This window comes from Peromyscus maniculatus, chromosome 15, assembly GCF_049852395.1.
Source record: "Peromyscus maniculatus bairdii isolate BWxNUB_F1_BW_parent chromosome 15, HU_Pman_BW_mat_3.1, whole genome shotgun sequence".
NCBI lineage: Eukaryota > Metazoa > Chordata > Mammalia > Rodentia > Cricetidae > Peromyscus > Peromyscus maniculatus.
The window spans coordinates 45,280,037-45,300,896 of record NC_134866.1 but is presented as its reverse complement, the minus strand read 5'-3'; the positions used below and the strand labels follow the sequence as shown (position 1 = coordinate 45,300,896).

The 20,860-nt window shown below is 43.6% G+C and overlaps 1 protein-coding gene across 1 annotated transcript; it reads left to right on the top strand.

The window, feature by feature from the left end:
• The first annotated feature begins 14,084 nt into the window (after window positions 1-14,084).
• On the top strand, window positions 14,085-20,537 carry Plk2 (polo like kinase 2). The gene is made up of 14 exons (XM_006981661.3): window positions 14,085-15,246; window positions 15,783-15,890; window positions 16,040-16,156; window positions 16,356-16,485; window positions 16,654-16,741; window positions 17,177-17,272; window positions 17,379-17,577; window positions 17,666-17,813; window positions 18,141-18,238; window positions 18,504-18,633; window positions 18,861-19,101; window positions 19,215-19,344; window positions 19,589-19,699; window positions 19,838-20,537. The coding sequence occupies exons 1-14, from the start codon at window positions 14,986-14,988 to the stop codon at window positions 20,027-20,029; spliced, it is 2,049 nt and encodes a 682-aa protein (XP_006981723.1). The 5' UTR covers window positions 14,085-14,985; the 3' UTR covers window positions 20,030-20,537.
• The last annotated feature ends 323 nt before the right edge of the window (window positions 20,538-20,860 follow it).

The window sequence follows — 20,860 nt, the reverse complement described above, 5'->3', positions numbered from 1 at the left end:
GGGTATATGACCAAGAGTGATATTGCTGGCTCTTGAGGTAGATTGATTCCCAATGTTCTGAGAAACCACCATACTGATTTCCAAAGTGGCTGTACAAGTTTGTACTCCCACCAACAGTGGAGGAGTGTTCCCCTTACTCCACATCCTCTCCAACATAAGCTGTCATCAGTGTTTTTGATCTTAGCCATTCTGACAGCTGCAAGATGTTGTTTTGATTTGCATTTCCCTCATGGCCAAGGATGTTGAACAATTCTTTAAGTGTATTTTGGCCATTTGAGATTCTTCTGTTGAGAATTTTCTGTTTAGATCTGTATCTCATTTTTTAAATTGGATTATTTGTAGCAGGAATCTTAAAGAGTCTTTATTAATAAAACAAACCCGGAGCCAAGTATTGGGGTGAAACTGGAAGATCAGAGAGACAGAACAAGCTACAGCTAACCTCACCTGGCCAACTTCTCAGCTGATCTTGTTTCCTCAGACTGGAAGCCTCTGTGTCCTCATATCCGAATGGCTCTCAGCTGAACTGTGCTGCTCAAAACCTAAAAGCTTAACCAGCCAAATGCTTCTAGTTTCTGGTCCTCACGCCTTATATACCTTTCTACCATTACTCCCTTCCCAGTTTGTATCCCCTTGATCTCTTTTTGTTGTCTTATTACTCTAGTTAGAACTTTAAGTACTACATTGAACAGGTATAGAGAGAGTAGACAGCCTTGTCTTGCTCCTGATTTTAGTGGAATCAGTTTGAGTTTCTCTCCATTTAATTTGATGTTGGCTGTTGGCTTGTTGTATATTACCTTTATTAGGTTTAAGTGTGTTCCTTAAGATCATTGATCTCTCCAAGACCTTTATCATGAAGGGGTGTTGAATTTTGCCACAGATTTTTCAGCATCGAATGAGATTATCATGTGTTTTCTTTTCTTTCAGTTTGTCTATATGATGTGGGAGCCCACAGCTGATTCAGTTTCCCAGTTTTAATCTGAAGTCTATTCTGAGTCTATACCATTCAAGCTTGCTTGCTCCAGTGCTGTGAGAAAGTCCTGATTAGCCCACAGGAAGGAACACACTATCTAGCTAGATGCAGGCTGCTGATGCCAGTTAGAGGTACATTGAGACAGAAGATGGAACTGCCTGCTCCTTGACACAGGGCAGGATAGACAGTGGTTGAATGCCTGCTGTGCATTGTTGTACCTCGTCCTTCAAAACTGCATGGTTGTAAAATAAACTGGAGGCTGCCCAGCATTGACCTGCAGACCTCTCGACTCTTTTCTGTCTGCTTCATTGTCTCTTCAATCCACAAGCCTCTACCCAGCTACCCAGCTGACTGTCGGCAGGCTCTGACAATATGGTGGATTACATTGACTGATTTTCCTATGTTGAACAATCCCTGCATTTCTGGGATGAAGCCTATTCGGTTATGGTGGATGATTTTTTTGATGTGTTCTTGGAGTCCATTGGCCAGTATTTTATTGACTATTTTTGTATCAATGTTCACAAGGGAGATTGGTCTATAATTCTCTTTCTTTGCTGCATCTTTGTGTGGTTTGGGTATCAGAGTGACTGTAGCCTCATAGAAAGAGTTTGGCAATGTTCCTTCTGTTTCTATTGCGTGAAACAATTTGAAGACTATTGGTGTTAATTCTTCTTTGAAATTCTGGTAGATTTCTGCACTGAAACCACCTGGCCCTGGGCTTTTTTTGTTGTTGTTTGTTTGGGAGATTTTTAATGACTGTTTCTATTTCCTTAGGTGTTATAGGTCTATTTAAGTTGTTGATCTGGTCTTGATTTAGTTTTGGTAAGTGATACCTATCCAGAAAATTGTCCATTTGATTTAGATTTTCCAATTTTGTGGAGTACAGGTTTTTGAAGTATAACTTAATTTGATTCTCTGGATTTCCTCAAGTGTCTGTTGTTATGTCCTCCTTTTCATTCTGATTTTGTTAATTTGAATATCTTTCTCTGCCTTTTTGTTAGTTTGTATAAGGGTTTGTCTATCTTGTTGAGTTTTTTTTTTTTGAAGAACTAACTGTTTCATTGATTCTTTGTATTGTTCTCTTTGTTTCTATTTTATTGATTTCAGTCCTCAGTTTGATTATTTCGTGTTGTCTACTCTTCCTGGATGAAATTGCTTCTTTTTGTGCTAGAGCTTTCAGATGTGCTATTAAGCTGTTAGTGGGAGATTTCTCCAAATTCTTTATGTAGGCATTTAGTGCTATGAACTTTTATGTAGGCATTTAGTGCTATGAACTCTTATGTAGGCATTTAGTGCTATGAACTTTCCTCTTAGCACTGCTTTTACTGTGTCCCATAAGTTTGAGTATGCTGTGCCTTCATTTTCACTGAATTGTAGGAAGTCTTTAATTTCTTTTTATTTCTTCCTTGACCCAGTGGTGATTCAGTTGAGCATTGTTCAGTTTCCATGAGGTTGTAGGTTGTAATTTGTGTTGTTGTTGAATTAACTTTAAGGCATGGTGATCTGATAAGATACAGGAAGTTATTCCTTTTTTTTTGGGGGGGGGGTATCTGTTGAGATTTGCTTTGTGACCAAGAATGTGGTCAATTTTAGAGAAGGTTACATGGGGTGCTGAAAAGAAGGTATATTCCTTTGTGTTTGGGTGGAATGTTCTATAGGTGTCTGTTAAGTCCATCTGAGTCATAACATCTGTTAGTTCCCTTATTCCTCTGTTAAGTTTCTGTCTGGCAGGCCTGTCCATTAGTGAGAGTGGGATGTTGAAATCTTCCACAATTAGTGTGTGTGGTTTGATGTGTGATTTAAGCTTTAGTAATGTTTCTTTTACAAATGTGGGTATTGTGCCCTTGTATTTGGGGCATAGATGTTCAGAATTGAGACTTCATCTTGATGGATTTTTCCTGTGATGAATACGAAATGTCCTTCCCCATCTCTTTTGATTGATTTTAGTTTGAAGTCTATTTTGTTAGATATTAGCATAGCTATTCTAGCTTGTTTCTTGGGTCCATTTGATTAGAAAAATCTTTTCCCAACCCTTTACTCTGAGGTAATGTCTATCTTTGACATTGAGTTGTGTTTCTTATATATAGCAGAAGGATGGATCCTGTTTTCGTACCCATTCTATTAGCCTGTGTCTTTTTATAGGTGAATTGAGTCTATTGATGTTAAGCGATATGAATGAACAATGATTGTTAATTCCTGTTGTTTTTTGGTTTTGTGTTCATGGTGGTGGTGGTGGTAGTGTATGTGTGTTTCGTTTTTTTTTTGGGGGGGTTTGCTGGTATGAGATTATCTATTGCCTGTGTTTTCATGGGTGTAGCTAACTTCCTCAGGTTGGAGTTTTCCTTCTATTACTTTCTGTAGGGATGGATTTGTGGTTAGGTATTGTTTAAATCTGGTTTTGTCATGGAATATTTTGTTTTCTCTGTCTACGGTAATTAAAAGGTTTGCAGGATATGGTAGTCTGGGATGGCATCTTTGGTCTCTTAGTGTCTGCAAAATGTCTGTTCAGGATCTTTTGGCTTTCAGAGTCTCCATTGAGAAGTCAGGTGTAATTCTGATATGTCTGCCTTTATATGTTACTTGGCCTTTTTCTTTTGTAGCTCTTAATATTCTTTCTTTATTCTGTATGTTTAGTGTTTTGGCTATTATTTGGTGAGGGAACTTTTTTTTGTCTCATCTATTTCGTGTTCTGTAAGCCTCTTGTACTTTCATAGGCATGTTGTTCTTTAGGTTGGGAAAGTTTTCTTCTATGACTTTGTTGAATATATTTTCTGTGCCTTTGAGCTGGAATTCTTCTCCTTCTTCTATCCCTATTATTCTTAAGTTTGGTCTTTTTATGGTGTCCCAGATTTCCTGGATGTTTTGTGTTAAGAATTTGTTGGATTTAATATTTTTTTTGACTAATGAATCTATTTCCTCTATCGTGTCTTCAATGCCTGAGATTCTCTCTTCCATATATTGTATTCTCTTGGTTATGCTTGCATTTGTAGTTCCTGATCATTTATCCAGATTTTTCTGTTTCTATAATTCCCTCAGTTTGTGTTTTCTTTACTGACTCTATTTCAATTTTCAAGTCTTGAACTGTTTTCTTCACCTATTTTTCCCCCTCTTGGCTTTCTTTAAGGGATTTATTGAGTTCTTCCAATGTTTTGTTTATCTTTTCCTCCATTTCTTTAAGGGAACTTTTCATTTCCTCTTTAAGGGCCTCTATTATCTTCACAAAGTTATTTTTAAGGCCATTTTCTTCTGCTTCATCTGTGTTGGGATGTTCAGGTCCTGTTGTAGAACCACTAGGTTCTGGTGGTGGTGTATTGCTCTTTATGTTGCTGACTGTATTCTTACACTGCTGTCTACCCATCTGGGTTTGCAATAATTATAGGAACAGGTGTTGATTCTTCCTCCAGTCTGTGCAGGTGGAGCCTGTGCCTCCAGGGGGGCTCTGACTGCTGGGTATGGTGGTGGAGTGGCCTGGTCACAGGAGTCTTGCCTGCTGGATGGCTGCTGGGGCTCTTCCTCCAATTGGTGCAGGTGGGGCCTATGCCTCTGGGGGCCTCTGATTCCACAGGGGATGGTGGTGGCTGCAGGAGACTTGTGACAAGCATCTTAATGAGTCTTTTCTTTCAGGAACTCTGGATTGAGATTTATAATATAACTACATTTTTCCACCTTCCCTTTCCTCTCTCCAATTCCTTCAATGTACTCCTCTTGGCTCTCTTTCAAATTAATGGCCTCTTTTTTTCATTATTAAGTACACACACACATATATACACATACTTTAATTATAAACACATACACACATATATACTTATATATTTGTTAATTTAAAGGGTTGTTCTTCAAATTATTATGAAATCTTTTGCAGTGATACTTTATTTTTTTAAAATTTTGTAATTTTTCTTCATCCTAATATTTTACTTATTCTTTGAGAATTTTATTTAGCACATTTTTATTATATTTCTTCCCATCCCCCAACTCTTCCCACATTCTCCTCCCATACCCTACCCACCCAACTTCATGTACAATGAGTCTTAAAAGTTCTTATTAATAAAATCAAACCTGAGCCAGGTATTGGGGTGAACTGGAAGATCAGAAAACCAGAACAAGCCACAGCTACCTCACCTCAACAGATCCTCAGCTGGTCTTATTTCCTCAGACTGGAAGCCTCTGAGTCCTCATCCAGAATGAGTCTCAGCTGAACTGTGCTGCTCAAAACCTTAAAGCTTAACCAGCCAAATGCTTCTAGTTTCTGGTCTTCACGCCCTATATATCTTTTTGTTTTTGCCATCACTCCCTGGGATTAAAGGCTCACTTCTTGGGATTAAAGGTGTGTGTCACCATGCCTGGCTGTTTCCAATGTGACCTTGAACAGATGGATTTCTGCCTCTGGAATGCTAGGATTAAAGGTGTGTGCTACTACTGCCTATCCTAAGTATCTAGTGGCTTTTCTGTTCTCTGACCCCAGATAAGTTTATTACAGTACACAATATTTTGGGGAACACAATACCACCACAACTTCATGTTCTTTTCCCCTCTTAATATAAAAGAAAAAAGAAAAAATACTAAAAATCATGGAGTCTAATTTGTGTTGGCCAATTATTCCTGAGCATAGAGCCTGCCCTGAAGTGTGGTTGATACATCCAGAGTCACTCCATTGAAGAGAAATGGATTTCTCCTCTACCAGTAACTGTCAGCTGTGGATCTCTTCTTTGCTGAGTGTCCACTTCCCCTCCACTGCACTGAGATTTAGATTGACTTGAGCTTGTACAGGTCTTGTGTGTAGATGTTGTTAGTTATTTAGCTGCGTTGTGTTCTTACCCTGCAAGGAAGAGTCACGAAACACGACAGAATCTGCTTATAAGAGTTTATTAGAGATAAAGGGATAGAGAGTGTGCAGGCCTGTGGGAGAGACACGTGTGTGGAGAAGAGGAAGAGGAGAGAACCGGGAATATGGCGCTCTGCTTTAAAAGCGGCTGGGGGCGTGGCCAGGTCACGTCACTACTCTAGGCGTGTGCATAGATCACATGGTCACGTTGCGCGCTTACGTGGCCATGTAATGTCACAGATCCTGGTTATGCGAGACGCCTTGACCCAGAAATGGCTATCTTGACCTGGAACTGGCTAGGCGGAGGTGTCCAGGTCCACCAGGTATCCTGGTTATGAGAGACGCCCTGACCCGGAAATACCTATCCTGACTGGAATTGGCTAGGCGGAAGTGTCTGCCTGGTATATGCGACCGTGGGGGCGTGTTGTGAACCCTTCAGATGTAATTCTGAATGGTTTTATTAAATTAGAAACACAGAGCCAAAAGCAGAGTTAAAAACCCCAGAGGTCAGAGAGCAGTAGCCAAGAGCTGAGACCAAGACCGCCTTCTTACCAACCCATGCCGTTGCCGTCCTTCCCCTGAGAAAGAGACCTACTTCCTGTGTGTCTGTCTTTTTATTGACTTTCTGTTCTTCCTTCTTATTGGTTGTAAACTCAACCACATGACTTCCTTGTCACTGCCTGTCTATACAGACCTCCAGGCCTCTATGGTTGGTACTTGGATTAAAGGCCTGTGTCTCCATGCTGGCTATGTCCTTGAACACACAGAGATCTGCCTGTCATGTGATTGGAATTAAGGGCATGTGCTACTACTGCCAGACTTCTGCTATGGCTTGCTATTAGCTCTGACCCCCAGGCAACTTTATTTATTAACATACAAATAAAATCACATTTCAGCACAAATAAAATATCACCATACTGGTGCATGCTGCCACAGTCTCTGTGAGTTATTTGTGTACCTGCCCTACTGGGTCTGGGAAATGATGTTTCTTTAAAGTCATCCACCATTTCTGGATCTTATCATCTTTCTGCCATCCCTTCTGTATAAAACCCTGAGCTTTGGGAGGGGGATGTAATAAAAACATCCCATTCAGGGCTGAGCACTCCAAAGTGTCTCACTCTCTGCAGCTTGTCTAGCTGTGAAACTCTGTGTTATCACAGCAAGAAACAGCTTCTCTGATGAGAGCTGAGTGATGCATTGATCTTTGGGTACAGCACTATGTCATCAGGAGTCATTTTTGTTGCTATATTTTTTGCCAAATAAATAATAGTGGGTTTTCCCCTAGAGTCCATGATCTATCTAATCTCATGTTCTTGGTCTAATTAATATTATGCATGGGTTCCATCTCATGGAATGGGCCTTAAATCCAGTCAAAAAGGTGATTGGTTATTTCCATAACAACTATGCCCCCATTGCACTGGTGGACATATCTTGCAGGCAGGCAGGTCATTTCTGTAGTTTGCAGGATCCATAGCTGGGTAAAATTGATAATTACTTTTATCCTCCATTACTGTATATGTCACTTTCTCATCTTACTACTGGGACATCTTATTCCCTTAGACCCTCCTGAATACTACAGGTGACTGCCAGTGCTTGGTTAACCCCACAGCTTGATGGTAAGACCCTGTTGCTGAAGACACGGCATGCTTATTGCACAGAGCACAGAAAAACTGAGCTGGCAGTCAACAGGAAACTGCATCCATACTCGCTAGCATTCATTTTTATCGTTATGTGTCTGAGTGATTTTTGTATTGATCTGCTCTTTAATTATAGATTCTATACTTCCAGAAGAAACTTTACTATTGATGAGAATGACTTGCTCTTTCCTTGCTTAAATTTTGTGTCTAGTGTTTTCCCATCAAGTGTGATGCTACCCTCTTAGCTAAGAAATCTATAGTTTATCATTTTCAGTATCTGTTGATTATTGGGTATTTATATTGACTTTGATTAAATGTCTCTACTATTTATGAACATGCTTGTTTCTCCCTGTGTATATCAAACCTTTAATATTAAATTAGTTAGAGATCAATAATTTTGAGTTTTTAACAATGGAGCATCCTTGCATCCAGGAATCAGTTTTTTTGTTTTGTTTTTTTTTTTTTTTTTGGTTTTTCGAGACAGGGTTTCTCTGTGTAGCTTTGCGCCTTTTCTGGAGCTCACTTGGTAGCCCAGGCTGGCCTCGAACTCACAGAGATCCGCCTGGCTCTGCCTCCCGAGTGCTGGGATTAAAGGCGGTGGTGGCGCACGCCTTTAATCCCAGCACTCAGGAATCAGTTTTACATGGCTGTGATTAGTTGTTCTGCTTACAAATTACTGAGGTTCGTTTTCTGACGCCATTGTTCAGATTTTCCTTTAATGTTTTTATTCAGCTCTTATCACCTGTTCTAGTTCTGTGATACATACCCCGAATAAAAAAGCAGCTTAGGGGAGAAAGGGTTTATTTTAGCTTTGTCTAGGACTGAGGTCTCCTGAGCTTCCTACCTTCCACATTAGCATGGCTATTGCTGTTGTCCTTGCTCTGGTCTTGTTTAGGCAGCCATGTTGGTGAGAATTTGTGGGTGTAGCTTCTCTGACGTTTCTAGGAGACACGATCCCGCAGCAAACTTCCTGTTACTCTGGCCCTTACAATGTTTCCATCCTCTCTTTTGCAAGGACCCCTAAGCCTTACGCGTGGGAGTTGTAGATGTATCAATTGAGTGAGCTCCACAACTCTGAATCTTAATCGACTGTGGTTTTCTGTAGTGGTCTCCATCTGTTGCAGAGAGAAGTTTCTGTCATGAGGCACAAGCACCACACTCATCTGGGGGTATAAGGACAAAACGTTAGAACATAGTTAGGGATTATGCTGGTTTAGTAACGCTCGAGGAGGGGAGGATCAAGCGGACCCCCCTGGCTAGACCCTGGAGAAGGTGGTGACGACGAATGACTTTCTAAATGTTAATTTTAGATAAGTTGAATTTGTAGACTAATTGAACCCTCTATGATGGGTTGAAAAAGTGAGATCATTTCCCCCTTGGGGCACTGCATCTTCTAAAGCAACCATGATTCAGCGTTGCTTGCCATTATCATTGACTACCAGCAGAGGGCGATGTATGTCCAGACAACAGATTCAGTTATAACAGTTCAACAGTACACTCCGGAGAGCTTGCCAGAAACACATGAGCAGACAGTAGACAGAAGATAAAAATTGTACACAGATAAATGAACCAGTGATAAAAAGGTGAATTCTGATCGGATATTTTAATGCATTTATAACAAAGCTTTTTAATCAAGTTACTAATTAAGATCCACTACACCATTTTTTTTTTACCAGCAACTGTATGTCAAAATTAACACCACAGAAACCAGTATTTACTACATTTAATAATATCCACAAGTTAACCCTTTATCTCATAGGAAGCTAATTTTCCAAAGTGTTGAATATTAAATTTCCAAGTCTAATTGAATGTTTTAGGAGGAACATAATACAAAGCTTGTGTTCTTTTCAACATCAGAAAGGAAGTCTCTGGAGTCTAGTGTCAGCCCCTGAATGTTGGTGTGCGCTGGACCCGATACCCAGGAGGTCGTGTGGGTTCTGCTCTCACATGAAAGGGATTATTAGTACCTTTATAAATGGGGTGGAGGCAGGAAGTGCCCTGGCTTCCATCCATCACCAGAGGGCCCAGCAAGAAAGCTGGGACACAGAATCTCCTGGAGTCCTGATCTTGTTTTTTAGCATGGTTTGTATTAACTGTTTGGTTGCTGTGGCAAAATATGGAACCAAATCTACTTAAGGAAAGAAGGATTCATTTTGGCTCACAGGCAGTCAAGGGCACAGTCTCTCACATCAGGGAAGTTGTAGCAGCAGGAGCTTGAGGCGGCTGGTCACATTGTACCTGCAGTCAGGGCCAGAGAGAATGTTAGCACTCAGCACACTTTCTCCTTTATAGTCAGCCTAGGAGCCCTGTCCAAAGAATGGCACTGCCCAGAGCTTGTGGGTCTTCCAACTTCAGTAACCTTGATCTCCACAATCCTTCACGGGTATGTCCAGGTACAAACCAAATCCAGAAATACCCTCACAGGTACACTCAAGGGGCTCTCTCCTAGGAAATTCTCTACAAACTCATGTTCAATCTCTAATGCCTAGTACCACAGAATACAATATTTGGCAGTAGAAACTTTAGCGATTGTAGCAGGAATCTTAGTCTTATTAATGAAATCAAACCTGAGGCCAGTTATTATGGTGAATACTGGAAGATCAGAGAGACAGAACAAGCCACAGCTAACCTCACCTGGCCAACTTCTCAGCTGATCTTGTTTCCTCAGACTGGAAGCCTCTGAGTCCTCATCCAGAATGAATCTCAGCTGAACTGTTGCTCTAAAGCCTGGAAGCTTAACCAGCCAAATGATTCTAGGTTCTGGTCCTCACGCCTTATATACCTTTCTGCTTTCTACCACCACTCCCTGGGATTAAAGGCTTGCTTTCTGGGATTAAAGGCATGAATTACCATGCCTGGCTGTTTCCAATGTGGCCTTGAACTCAGATCCAGAGGGATTTCTGCATCTGGAATGCTAGGATTACGGGCGTGAGTGCCAACATTTTCTAGCCTAAATATCTAGTGGCTTTGGCCAGGCGGTGGTGGCACACGCCTTTAATCCCAGCACTCGGGAGGCAGAGCCAGGTGGATCTCTGTGAGTTCGGGGCCAGCCTGGTCTCCAAAGCGAGTTCCAGGAAAGGCGCAAAGCTACACAGAGAAACCCTGTCTCAAGCCCCCGCCCCCCCCCCCCAAAAAAATCTAGTGGCTTTTTTGTTCTCTGACTCCAGATAAGTTTATTAGGGTACACAATATTTTGGGGAACACAATACCACCACAAGAGATAATTAAGGTTAAATGCTACGGTGAGTTGGTCATACAGTGAGTCTCTTGTCCTTGTAAAATAAAATGAGACTTAGGACAGCAGGCATGTGTGCGTTGGAGAGGCACCACGTGGGGAACACAGGCAGAAGTGGCCGTCTGCAAATGTGTCTGAAGAGTGCAATAGCCAGCAGCCTTGACCTTGGATTTGCAGTGTTCAGAGATGTGAAGAAAAACAAGTCAGTTAAAATATCCAGGCTGCAGCCGGGCGTTGGTGGCGCACGCCTTTAATCCCAGCACTTGGGAGGCAGAGCCAGGCGGATCTCTGTGAGTTTGAGGCCAGCCTGGGTTATCAAGTGAGCTCCAGGAAAGGCACAAAGCTACACAGAGAAACCCTGTCTCCAAAAACCAAAAACCAAAAAAAAAAAAAAAAAAAAAAAAAAAAAAAAAATCCAGGCTGTAGTGTATTGGCAGCTCTGGTAAAAACTGTATTCTGTGTGATCACTGACTATTCCTGCAGGTCTCACATACTGAGGGAACTGGAAACAGGAAAAGGAGCTTGGTGGATGTTTCTGCCCCCTGTCTCCTTTGCTACCTTAAATCTTTGAGTTGGATTCCTGTTCAACTACATATGTTGACACCAATTCATTTAAGAAACATTCAGAGCTTACAGGGTTGTAATAATCAATAGAGCATCAGCTGCCAGCTTCAATGTCCTGTTCCAGATTGCCAAAATGGCACTCAGAAGTCACCAGTTGTAGGTTGCCCTAACCTAAAGAAGGCCCTCTGGACCTTGGCCTTTCCTCAGAGTCATCTCTTACAGATGCTTAGAATTTTAGGAGCAGCCAGGTGGATGGACCCTCCTCTGGGGAGGATACCCGAAGCCACCCAGGCAGCATTTTTCTTATTACTGAGGAGGACCCCAGATCTCGAGCTGCTGATCAATCAGATCTTGATCAAGACTATCTGATGATGCATATGTCTTGCTCCCAGATTCTCTCCTTCCCACGTGTAACTCCAAAGCTCTTGTTAGAGCCTCAAAGACAGGACTGAGGACATTTGATTCCCTGATCCTCCCCAGTATGGCTGCAGAGAGTTAATTCCATTCCTACTTAACCATTACTCTTTACGTTTGATTCCTAGAAGGAATAGCTACATCTGTTGGGACCTTTTCCCCCACCACTACCCCTAATCAGGTTCCCCTGACATAGAAATCTCATGGCAACACGAGATAGAGCATTTCTCTCTTATGTATGGAAAAAATGCTTTGATTCTAGTCTCCATGTACTAAACAGTCTTATTCCTCACTAATGTATCACATTGTCCCACACAGAAAAGTTCTCTCCAGATGGGGATCTACCATTAAACTCCTTGTTCTATCTCTTTGGTAAGTTTGTCTAATTAAATAATTTAGCAGCTTTCTTGCTACAAATTCATCATAAGGCTGCAAGGTTGTTCTCTTTTCCTTCTTGTTGAAAGGTGATTTTGCTTTTTGATCTTTTAAAGTGGTTATCAGTTTGTCAGGTTTTTTTCACAAGAAGCTCATTGGGATTTTGTCATTGAAATCTGCATTCAGACCATAGATCTACAGAGAAATGTTTTGTAATTAGAGATTTATCACCAGTAGAAAGTAGTTTTGTTATATGTGCTACACTTTTGATTCTGTCCACACGGTGGCGCTACTATAAAGAAAATCTGTCTTTCCCAGTTGGCAAGGAGAGCCAGCCCGAAGACTCAGCGTTGGTATTTTTACTAAATGCCTGCACATTTTTTGGAAGACAGAACTGAATTTCACATGGGATGGTCAACAGTCTACCAGATGCTAAAGTATCCCCGATAAAAAGATTTAACAGTCTATGATACAAAATTGAAATTAAAAAGTCTTAGATATTTTTTCTTCTGTCTTTTAATCCTAAAACGTGAACACACATGCACACAGGGATTAGTGCAAAACTATTTCTGGGAAAAAGAGGGCGGTCTCCAACAAAGCCAGCAGACTCGCTCAGTTGCCTTGCACAAGGCTGGAGAGCAAAGGTCATACCAAGTTTATGAATAAAGGTGGTGGGGGATTGTGTAATTCTGCGCTTCCACTTCCAGCCCCGCCTCTTATTCAAGCCTGGGATAATCTTGGGTTAAAGTCCTACTGTACCTTTTGAAAAAACATGCCTGGGCTTGCAGTGAGCTAAAGCAAGAAAAGGGAAAGTGATGAGAGACTTGCCTTGTCTACTCTGCAGAGTCCAGGAGAAGAGGGAAATGCCTGTAACTGTTGATTGATACTAGAGCTCCCAATGTTTGAGAGTGGCCTGGAGGGAGACCCAGTTTTCCCTTATTAATCTGGAATTATGTGTCACTGGGTCCCATACGAAATAACTGCTGATGTTCCAAGTGAGCTGAGACAAATGGATGGACATGTAGTTGACCTTACATAACTTGGTGGTTCTATGAAAAATTTATTGATAATAGCTATTTAGATTGTCTGGGATCCAGTTTCTATACCCGTAAGATGGGGGAAATGTAGATGAGACCACGTCACTTCAATATGTCCATAGGAAACCAAAACATGTCACCCTAAATATACCTCTGAGTCAGGATAATTTTGAGCTGAATGAAAAAGTAGACAGACACAGAAGCCCCGAAAGTGGCATACTGCTCTTTTGTAAGGAAAGAAAAAAACATTAAACAGTAATCTCAATTTCTAAAAATGTCTCCTGTACCAGAAAAAGACTCTAAATAACAAGTTTATCAGTGAAAAAACAAACAAAAACAAAAACAAAAATCCAAGCCTCACCCCTATTTACTCCATTGTTTATAAATGCCTTCTCTTTCTCCTGTCTTCTTCACACTCTCGTGCTGGTTTAAGATTCAAACCTCAGTTCTAAGCCACCCGCCTCTTAGGGCACTCATTTCGCTGTTTATCTTCCATGTGTAGGGAAAAAAAACAAAAACAAAAAACAACAACAACAAAAAAAACACTTGTGTTTCTGTGGTTAATCTGCCCTGCTGGAGGAACCACACGTATAATTTAGAAAGGTAGAAGGAATATTATTTCCCTCCCCTAACACGGCAGTATTTTTCATTCAGAATTGTATTAAGATGACAATAGGCATTTCAAAATAGCTAGGAGCGTTTAATACAGTGCTTCAAAAATAATGAACAGTACTCCATAAGCGCCCGCACCATTGCCATCAGAACAAGAGAAAAAAGGGCATGCCTCGGCGTTGTTAGAACTGAACAGAAAATTCCAAGCTTGTTAACAGCCACTCAGAGATGCCCATGTTCTCCCCTTCACCCAACGGGGAGGTGGGGGGCTTGGATGGACTCTATACGCGCGAGGGCGGTGACATCGCTTAGGGAGCCATTTGATCCACGCAATTTGAATCACCCACTTGGAACAAGAAGTCATAGATGACTTCAGTTGTGAAATCATAATTAGCCCATTTTCAACGCCGCTGTCAAAGCCCATATTGTTGCTAACCACGGCCCACTCAGACCGTTAATCGCTTTTCTGAAAAAATTCCACAGGATGGCGCTCTTGCTTTCCGATGGTTAGCCTAGCAGTTGCGTACCAACCCTTCGCTGGTCTTCAGGCCCCCATCCAAGGTTAAGGGGCTGACCTTTGACGGGGGGGGGGGGTCACTCAGTAGGCGATGGAAAGAGGCGGCAGGGGGCTCAGATGCTCCCACGCCACCGCAGATCACCCCGATCTGCGACCGGGATTGCGCCCAGTTCTACAGCGGCTCTGATCCAGCCCAGTGCCCGGTTCTGCGGGCCCAGCCACTTAGCTGCCCGGTCCACGGAGCCCTAGAGAGGCTCGAAAGAGCCCCGCTGTGGCGGGGGTGACCCCCCAAGCGCTCCGGGTCTCGGGGTGCCGGTCCGCATGGCTCGCTGATTGACACCGGTGTCGGATCGCTCCCCCAGCCGATCGCCACCCAGCATTCCCGCCCAGCCAGGGACCCGACAGGGCGTCCACCCTTGGGGTTTCTGTTTTCCACATCCAAGGTCAGGGCGTGCGAAGAACCTGGGACACTTCGCCCACCGCCACCTCGCAAGCCGGGTCGAAGCCCGGGGCAGCCACGCGGCCCAACCCGCCCCGAGCCACGGCGCTGGCTCCAGAGCCGGGGGGCGGGGCGTTCTCCGCGACGTCACGAGGCCCCGCCCCAGCCAGCCGGCGCTTATAAAGCTGCGCGGCTCGCTCTGGCTCGCACAAGCGAAGCAGGACGACAGAGGAGCCGGTCGGCTGAGGGACTGGGGCTAGAGAACCAGGGCTAGCCCGGACGGACGCGTGTCCCGTGCCGTGTCCCGTGCCTCGGGTAGGGGGGTGGCAGCAGGCAGTCAGTGTCTCGGGTGGCGGGGCCACGATGGAACTCCTGCGGACTATCACCTACCAGCCCGCCGCTGGCACCAAGATGTGCGAGCAGGCGCTGGGCAAAGCTTGCGGCGGGGACTCGAAGAAGAAGCGACCGCAGCAGCCCTCTGAAGACGGGCAGCCCCAGGCCCAGGTGACCCCGGCGGCCCCGCACCACCATCACCACCACTCTCACTCGGGACCCGAGATCTCGCGGATTATTGTCGACCCCACGACGGGGAAGCGCTACTGCCGGGGCAAAGTGCTGGGCAAGGTGAGTGTCCGGCTGCGTGGCGGCGGGAGGGCGAGCTGCCCGGGCAAGTCGAGCAGCCAGGGACCCTGAGCTCGCGCTTTCTCGCTCCCTTGGCTGTCTGGTCCCCCGCAACGTGGGCCCCTCACCTGCTCTCCCGGGCTTCCGTGCCGGGGATCGGCTTTGCATCCTCAGCCTAGGCTTTCAGAGGACTGAGGGCGTTCTAAGTCAGCCCCAGCTCTCACCTCCTGATCCCGGGGGAACTTGCCTGTCACCTCTCTTGAGAGGCTGTTTTCCACCTTTACCCCTTCGACTACCCTCTCCGTAGAGCTCTCCTTTGTAAAAGGGAGACGAGAAGCTAGACTGGTTTCCAGGAACATGTTTCCCTTCCCGAAGGACCATTTTTAGAAAGCAGATTGCATCCCTCGGCCCACCCCTGTGTTCCCCATTTTTTTTTTTTTTTTTGCTTTTTCTTTCCATTTATGTATTCATTTATTTTAAACGTTGGCCCTCCATTTTCTTGTCATGCTCAATTCCATCTGGGCTTTGTTTCCTCTCAGGGTGGCTTTGCAAAGTGTTACGAAATGACAGATCTGACAAACAACAAAGTCTACGCTGCAAAAATTATTCCTCACAGCCGAGTAGCTAAACCTCATCAAAGGGAAAAGGTGTGTATGACTGTTGAGTAAAGTATTTTCTTTGTGTGCTGGGATGGCCCTACCCTATTAGAAAAATGTCTTCTGCGTGTGTAAGCACCGCCTTTCCAGAGATGTTGGGAGGCTCATAAGCCTTATCTTGCTTGTTCTTTTTTTCTTAGATCGACAAAGAAATAGAGCTCCACAGAATCCTGCATCATAAGCATGTGGTGCAGTTTTACCACTACTTTGAAGACAAAGAAAACATTTACATTCTCTTGGAGTACTGCAGCCGAAGAGTAAGTGTTAACTCCCCGGGTCAGTGCACTCTGGAACAGAAAGCTGATGTGGTGTTTGGATTACATTTTTATCTGGGGTTTTAGCTATGACAGTTAATTCTCCCACCATGTCAGCCTGCATCACTAGTCCAGCAAAGAGAAGCCTGATTTGGATAACTCTGTCTGACAAATTCTCTTTTACCCCACCTTCTCTTCCTAGTCCATGGCTCATATCTTGAAAGCGAGAAAGGTGTTGACGGAGCCAGAAGTCCGATACTACCTCAGGCAGATTGTGTCAGGACTCAAGTACCTTCATGAACAAGAGATCTTGCACAGAGATCTGAAGCTAGGTAAGCCCTCTACTGCAGAAGCTGGGGGAGAGGTAGAGAGAGGGTTTTTTTTCCCCATCACCTCTGGGATCTTTTGAATGGGTGACTTCAGTGGTGGATGTTGGCCTCCAAAGAAGCACCTCTCCAAGGGAGTTCACATTTCATTTTTTTTTTTTTTCTGTCTCCCAGGGAACTTTTTTATTAACGAAGCCATGGAACTGAAGGTTGGAGACTTTGGTTTGGCAGCCAGACTGGAACCATTGGAACACAGGAGGAGGTGAGAGTCATGTCCTCCCTAGGTTTTGGGGAGACCAAATCCACCTTTATTATGTTCCAGTAGCTACTCCATAGAAAGTTAGTTCACGCTAAAATCTGTGAACCACAGCAGTGTTGCTGAAGCAAGTGTCCACTATGAGTTAGGGTAACTTACACCTTGAAACTGATTATTAAGGCAATCAGATGTTTTATTTTGCCTTCTAAACCATCTGGTTTCGGTTTGGTTAAAAACACTTGGTCATATGGGCTGAGAAAATTGTACACACATTAGAAGCTTCTCAAAAGAAACTTGGTCAAATAAAAACACTAAAAGATGGTCAAGTAGAAATTCAGCATAAAACTTGAAGATTTTACTTCCAGTCGAGTTACTCCCAGAGAATAAGTTTAATGAATGCAATAGTTCCTAATGAGATCTTGCTATATTCTGTCTCTTCAGAACAATATGTGGTACCCCAAATTATCTCTCCCCCGAAGTCCTCAACAAACAAGGACATGGCTGTGAATCCGACATCTGGGCCTTAGGCTGTGTAATGTAAGTAAACGCACCAGGATGTCTAAAAAGCAAATTTGACTCAGTCGTGATACCCAAGAAGAGTTCCTTTTTGACCGTTTCTGAAGATGTGTTTCTGTGTACCCAGGTACACAATGCTGCTAGGAAGGCCTCCATTCGAAACCACAAACCTGAAAGAAACGTACAGGTGCATAAGGGAAGCAAGGTATACGATGCCGTCTTCATTACTGGCCCCGGCTAAGCACTTGATAGCTAGCATGCTGTCCAAAAACCCAGAGGACCGCCCCAGTTTGGATGACATCATTAGGCATGATTTCTTTTTACAGGTCAGTGCACTCTTGACCTCTCTCTCTAATTGCATGCCGTTGCCCCGATGGCTGGAGAGGTTTCTGAAGCTCTCTTCTGCTTCCGCAGGGCTTCACCCCAGACAGGCTGTCTTCCAGCTGTTGCCATACAGTTCCAGACTTCCACTTATCAAGTCCAGCTAAGAATTTCTTCAAGAAAGCCGCTGCTGCTCTTTTTGGTGGCAAAAAAGACAAAGCAAGATATAACGACACACACAGTAAGTTTTCAGACTTCTCCTCCCTTTCTGTGCCCAAGATTACCCTTCAATTTGATGACTGAGTTGAGACTTTACTGTTAGCGTGGTCTCACCAGTATATTTGTACACAGATGCCTTTTGACACTAACAGCGTGGTAAATGCACAGCCACGACTGATTGATAGCCTCTGTTTCCTAAACACTGACGTGTGCTGCGCCTATAATTGCAGCTGATGGCAAGGATGAAAATAGCTGTTTCTGCTTTGAATGCCCAGAAGATATGGAGCTAGCTCCATCCCAGCTTCATGGGGAGAGATTAACGTGTGCAATTCTTTTCTTCCATTTACAGATAAAGTGTCCAAAGAAGATGAAGACATTTACAAGCTTAGACATGATTTGAAAAAGACTTCAATAACCCAGCAACCCAGCAAACACAGAACAGATGAGGTATGTTGGGGGAAAAACTTAAGTAAATAGACATTTTAGGTCATTTCCATTCTGGGCTAATCAGCATTTTGATGATGACTGGGGCTGAAGCAAGCAATGCTTCCTTCCAGTCACGGTCCTGCAGTAGCTTTCTCTGGCTTATGGCTGTAGCTTTTTGATAAGCTTTAACAGTAATTACCATAATCTCATTTTAACCCGATATTTCCAATATAAATAGACTTCATTCCTTGACTCATTTGTATGGCTCTCTTCTTGCCCTTTCCAGGAGCTCCAGCCGCCTCCCACTACAGTTGCCAGATCTGGAACATCCGCAGTGGAAAACAAGCAGCAGATTGGGGATACGATCCGGATGATCGTCAGAGGGACTCTTGGCAGCTGCAGCAGCAGCAGTGAATGTAAGTGGCCAGAGCCATATTTTAAATAAACGGTCAGGCTAGTGCTATAGACTAAGTCACCGGAGTCAGTTTTGTAATCTAACTTAACACAGAAACAAAACGATAGACTTGGAGAAGGGACATTGCGTAACCTTGACTTCTGTGTCTTTCAAATTAGTGGAGGGGAAACGTCATTTCCAGAACTTGGTGTAAACAATGTCATCATTTCCGTTCCTGTGACTTCCCAGGCCTTGAAGATAGTACCATGGGAAGTGTTGCAGACACAGTGGCAAGAGTCCTTCGAGGATGTCTAGAAAACATGCCAGAAGCCGACTGTATTCCCAAAGAGCAGCTGAGCACGTCCTTTCAGTGGGTCACCAAATGGGTCGATTACTCCAACAAATACGGCTTTGGGTACCAGCTCTCAGACCACACTGTTGGAGTCCTTTTCAACAATGGCGCCCACATGAGCCTCCTTCCAGACAAAAAGTAAGCATGTCTGATGAATGCAATCTGCCAGTTCTCTGCTGTTGCACTAATGAAACCTGGAAACAGTGATTAACTGCTCCTAATTTTCCTTTTCTCTCCTTCCTGGTTTTTAGGACAGTTCACTATTATGCAGAACTTGGCCAATGTTCTGTTTTCCCAGCAACAGATGCCCCTGAACAATTTATTAGTCAAGTGACGGTGCTGAAATACTTTTCTCATTACATGGAGGAGAACCTCATGGATGTAAGTACCGTGGCTTTGGAGCGGAGATATTTGAAGCAGTCTAGATCCATTAGCATCTGCATCCATTTGAAGTTTGTGTAGTTCAGATTCTCATGTCTTATCTTAGAGGCAGTGAGTCAGAGTCTCTGTGAGGCAGAGCCAGGAATCTTGAGGCCATTCTGAGGCTTAAGCTTTGAGAGGCACTGTGTGATGCCCACACTGTACAGCTTCACAGGCACTAACTGTTTCTCCTGACTCTCTCCAGGGTGGCGATCTCCCTAGTGTTACTGATATTCGAAGACCTCGGCTCTACCTCCTCCAGTGGTTAAAATCTGATAAAGCCTTAATGATGCTCTTCAATGACGGCACATTTCAGGTAACCGAGCCTTTCATGGAGGCACACGTTTTAGGTCCTGAAACCTTTTTCTCCCTAGCTGATTTAAGCTTTGGCAGAACCTTTATTACTTCTTGAGGATTGAGCAAGCCCTAATAATGTCTGTGTTCATTTTTAAAGGTGAACTTCTACCATGATCATACAAAAATAATCATCTGTAACCAAAACGAAGAGTACCTTCTCACGTACATCAATGAGGACAGGATATCTACAACCTTCAGACTGACAACTCTGTTGATGTCTGGCTGTTCGTTAGAACTGAAAAACCGTATGGAATATGCCCTGAACATGCTCTTACAGAGATGTAACTGAAGACCCTTTTGAGTGGACCCTATGGGACTCTTTTCCACTGTGAGATCAACAGGGAAGCCAGCGGAGGGATACAGAGCATGTTGACGATGGACAAGTGGTGGTACGACTCCTCCAGTTCCTCAGTGGCCCGCTGGACTGCTGGAACCAGACCAGCCTAAGGTGTACAGTTAACTTTGGACAATCCACGAGTGGCGCCGGCTGCAGTTTTCCTTGAAGTACCTGTCTTTCAAAGGTCTATCGGACAATTTTGCAGAAAGATGCATTGACTCTTACGTTCTCTCTGTGGAGAGTGTTTCAGCCAGAGGACTTGGAACTGTGAATATACTTCCTGAAGGGGAGGGAGAAAGGGAGGATGCTCCCTTGTTGTTTAAAGGCTACAATCAGAGCAGCTTTTGGCTGCTTAACTGTGAACTATGGCCATATATAATTTTTTTTTTTTGGTTATTTTTGAATACACTTGTGGCTGGAAAAAATGCATTCCTTGTTAATAAACGTTTTATTTATTACAGCCCCAAGAGCAGTATTTATTATCAAGATATTCTTTTTTTTATGTTGACCATTTTGAACTCTTGGCAATAAAGAGTATAAAAATAAAAGCAATGGCTCCTCTCCTTACTCCATTGCAGCACTGTACCATCACAGCCTGTGAACACGGGTTCCTGACACTTCAGCACACATCAAACACACAAACCAACTAGAAAGGTCTTGACATTCCCTAGTGACACTTTCTAGGAAGTGTCTTTGATGTCATAATTACGACTATGGACTTTCTGAGTGGACCTAACTTGAGGACAGTATAACAGAGGTTATCACTTTTTACCACTCCCCCTC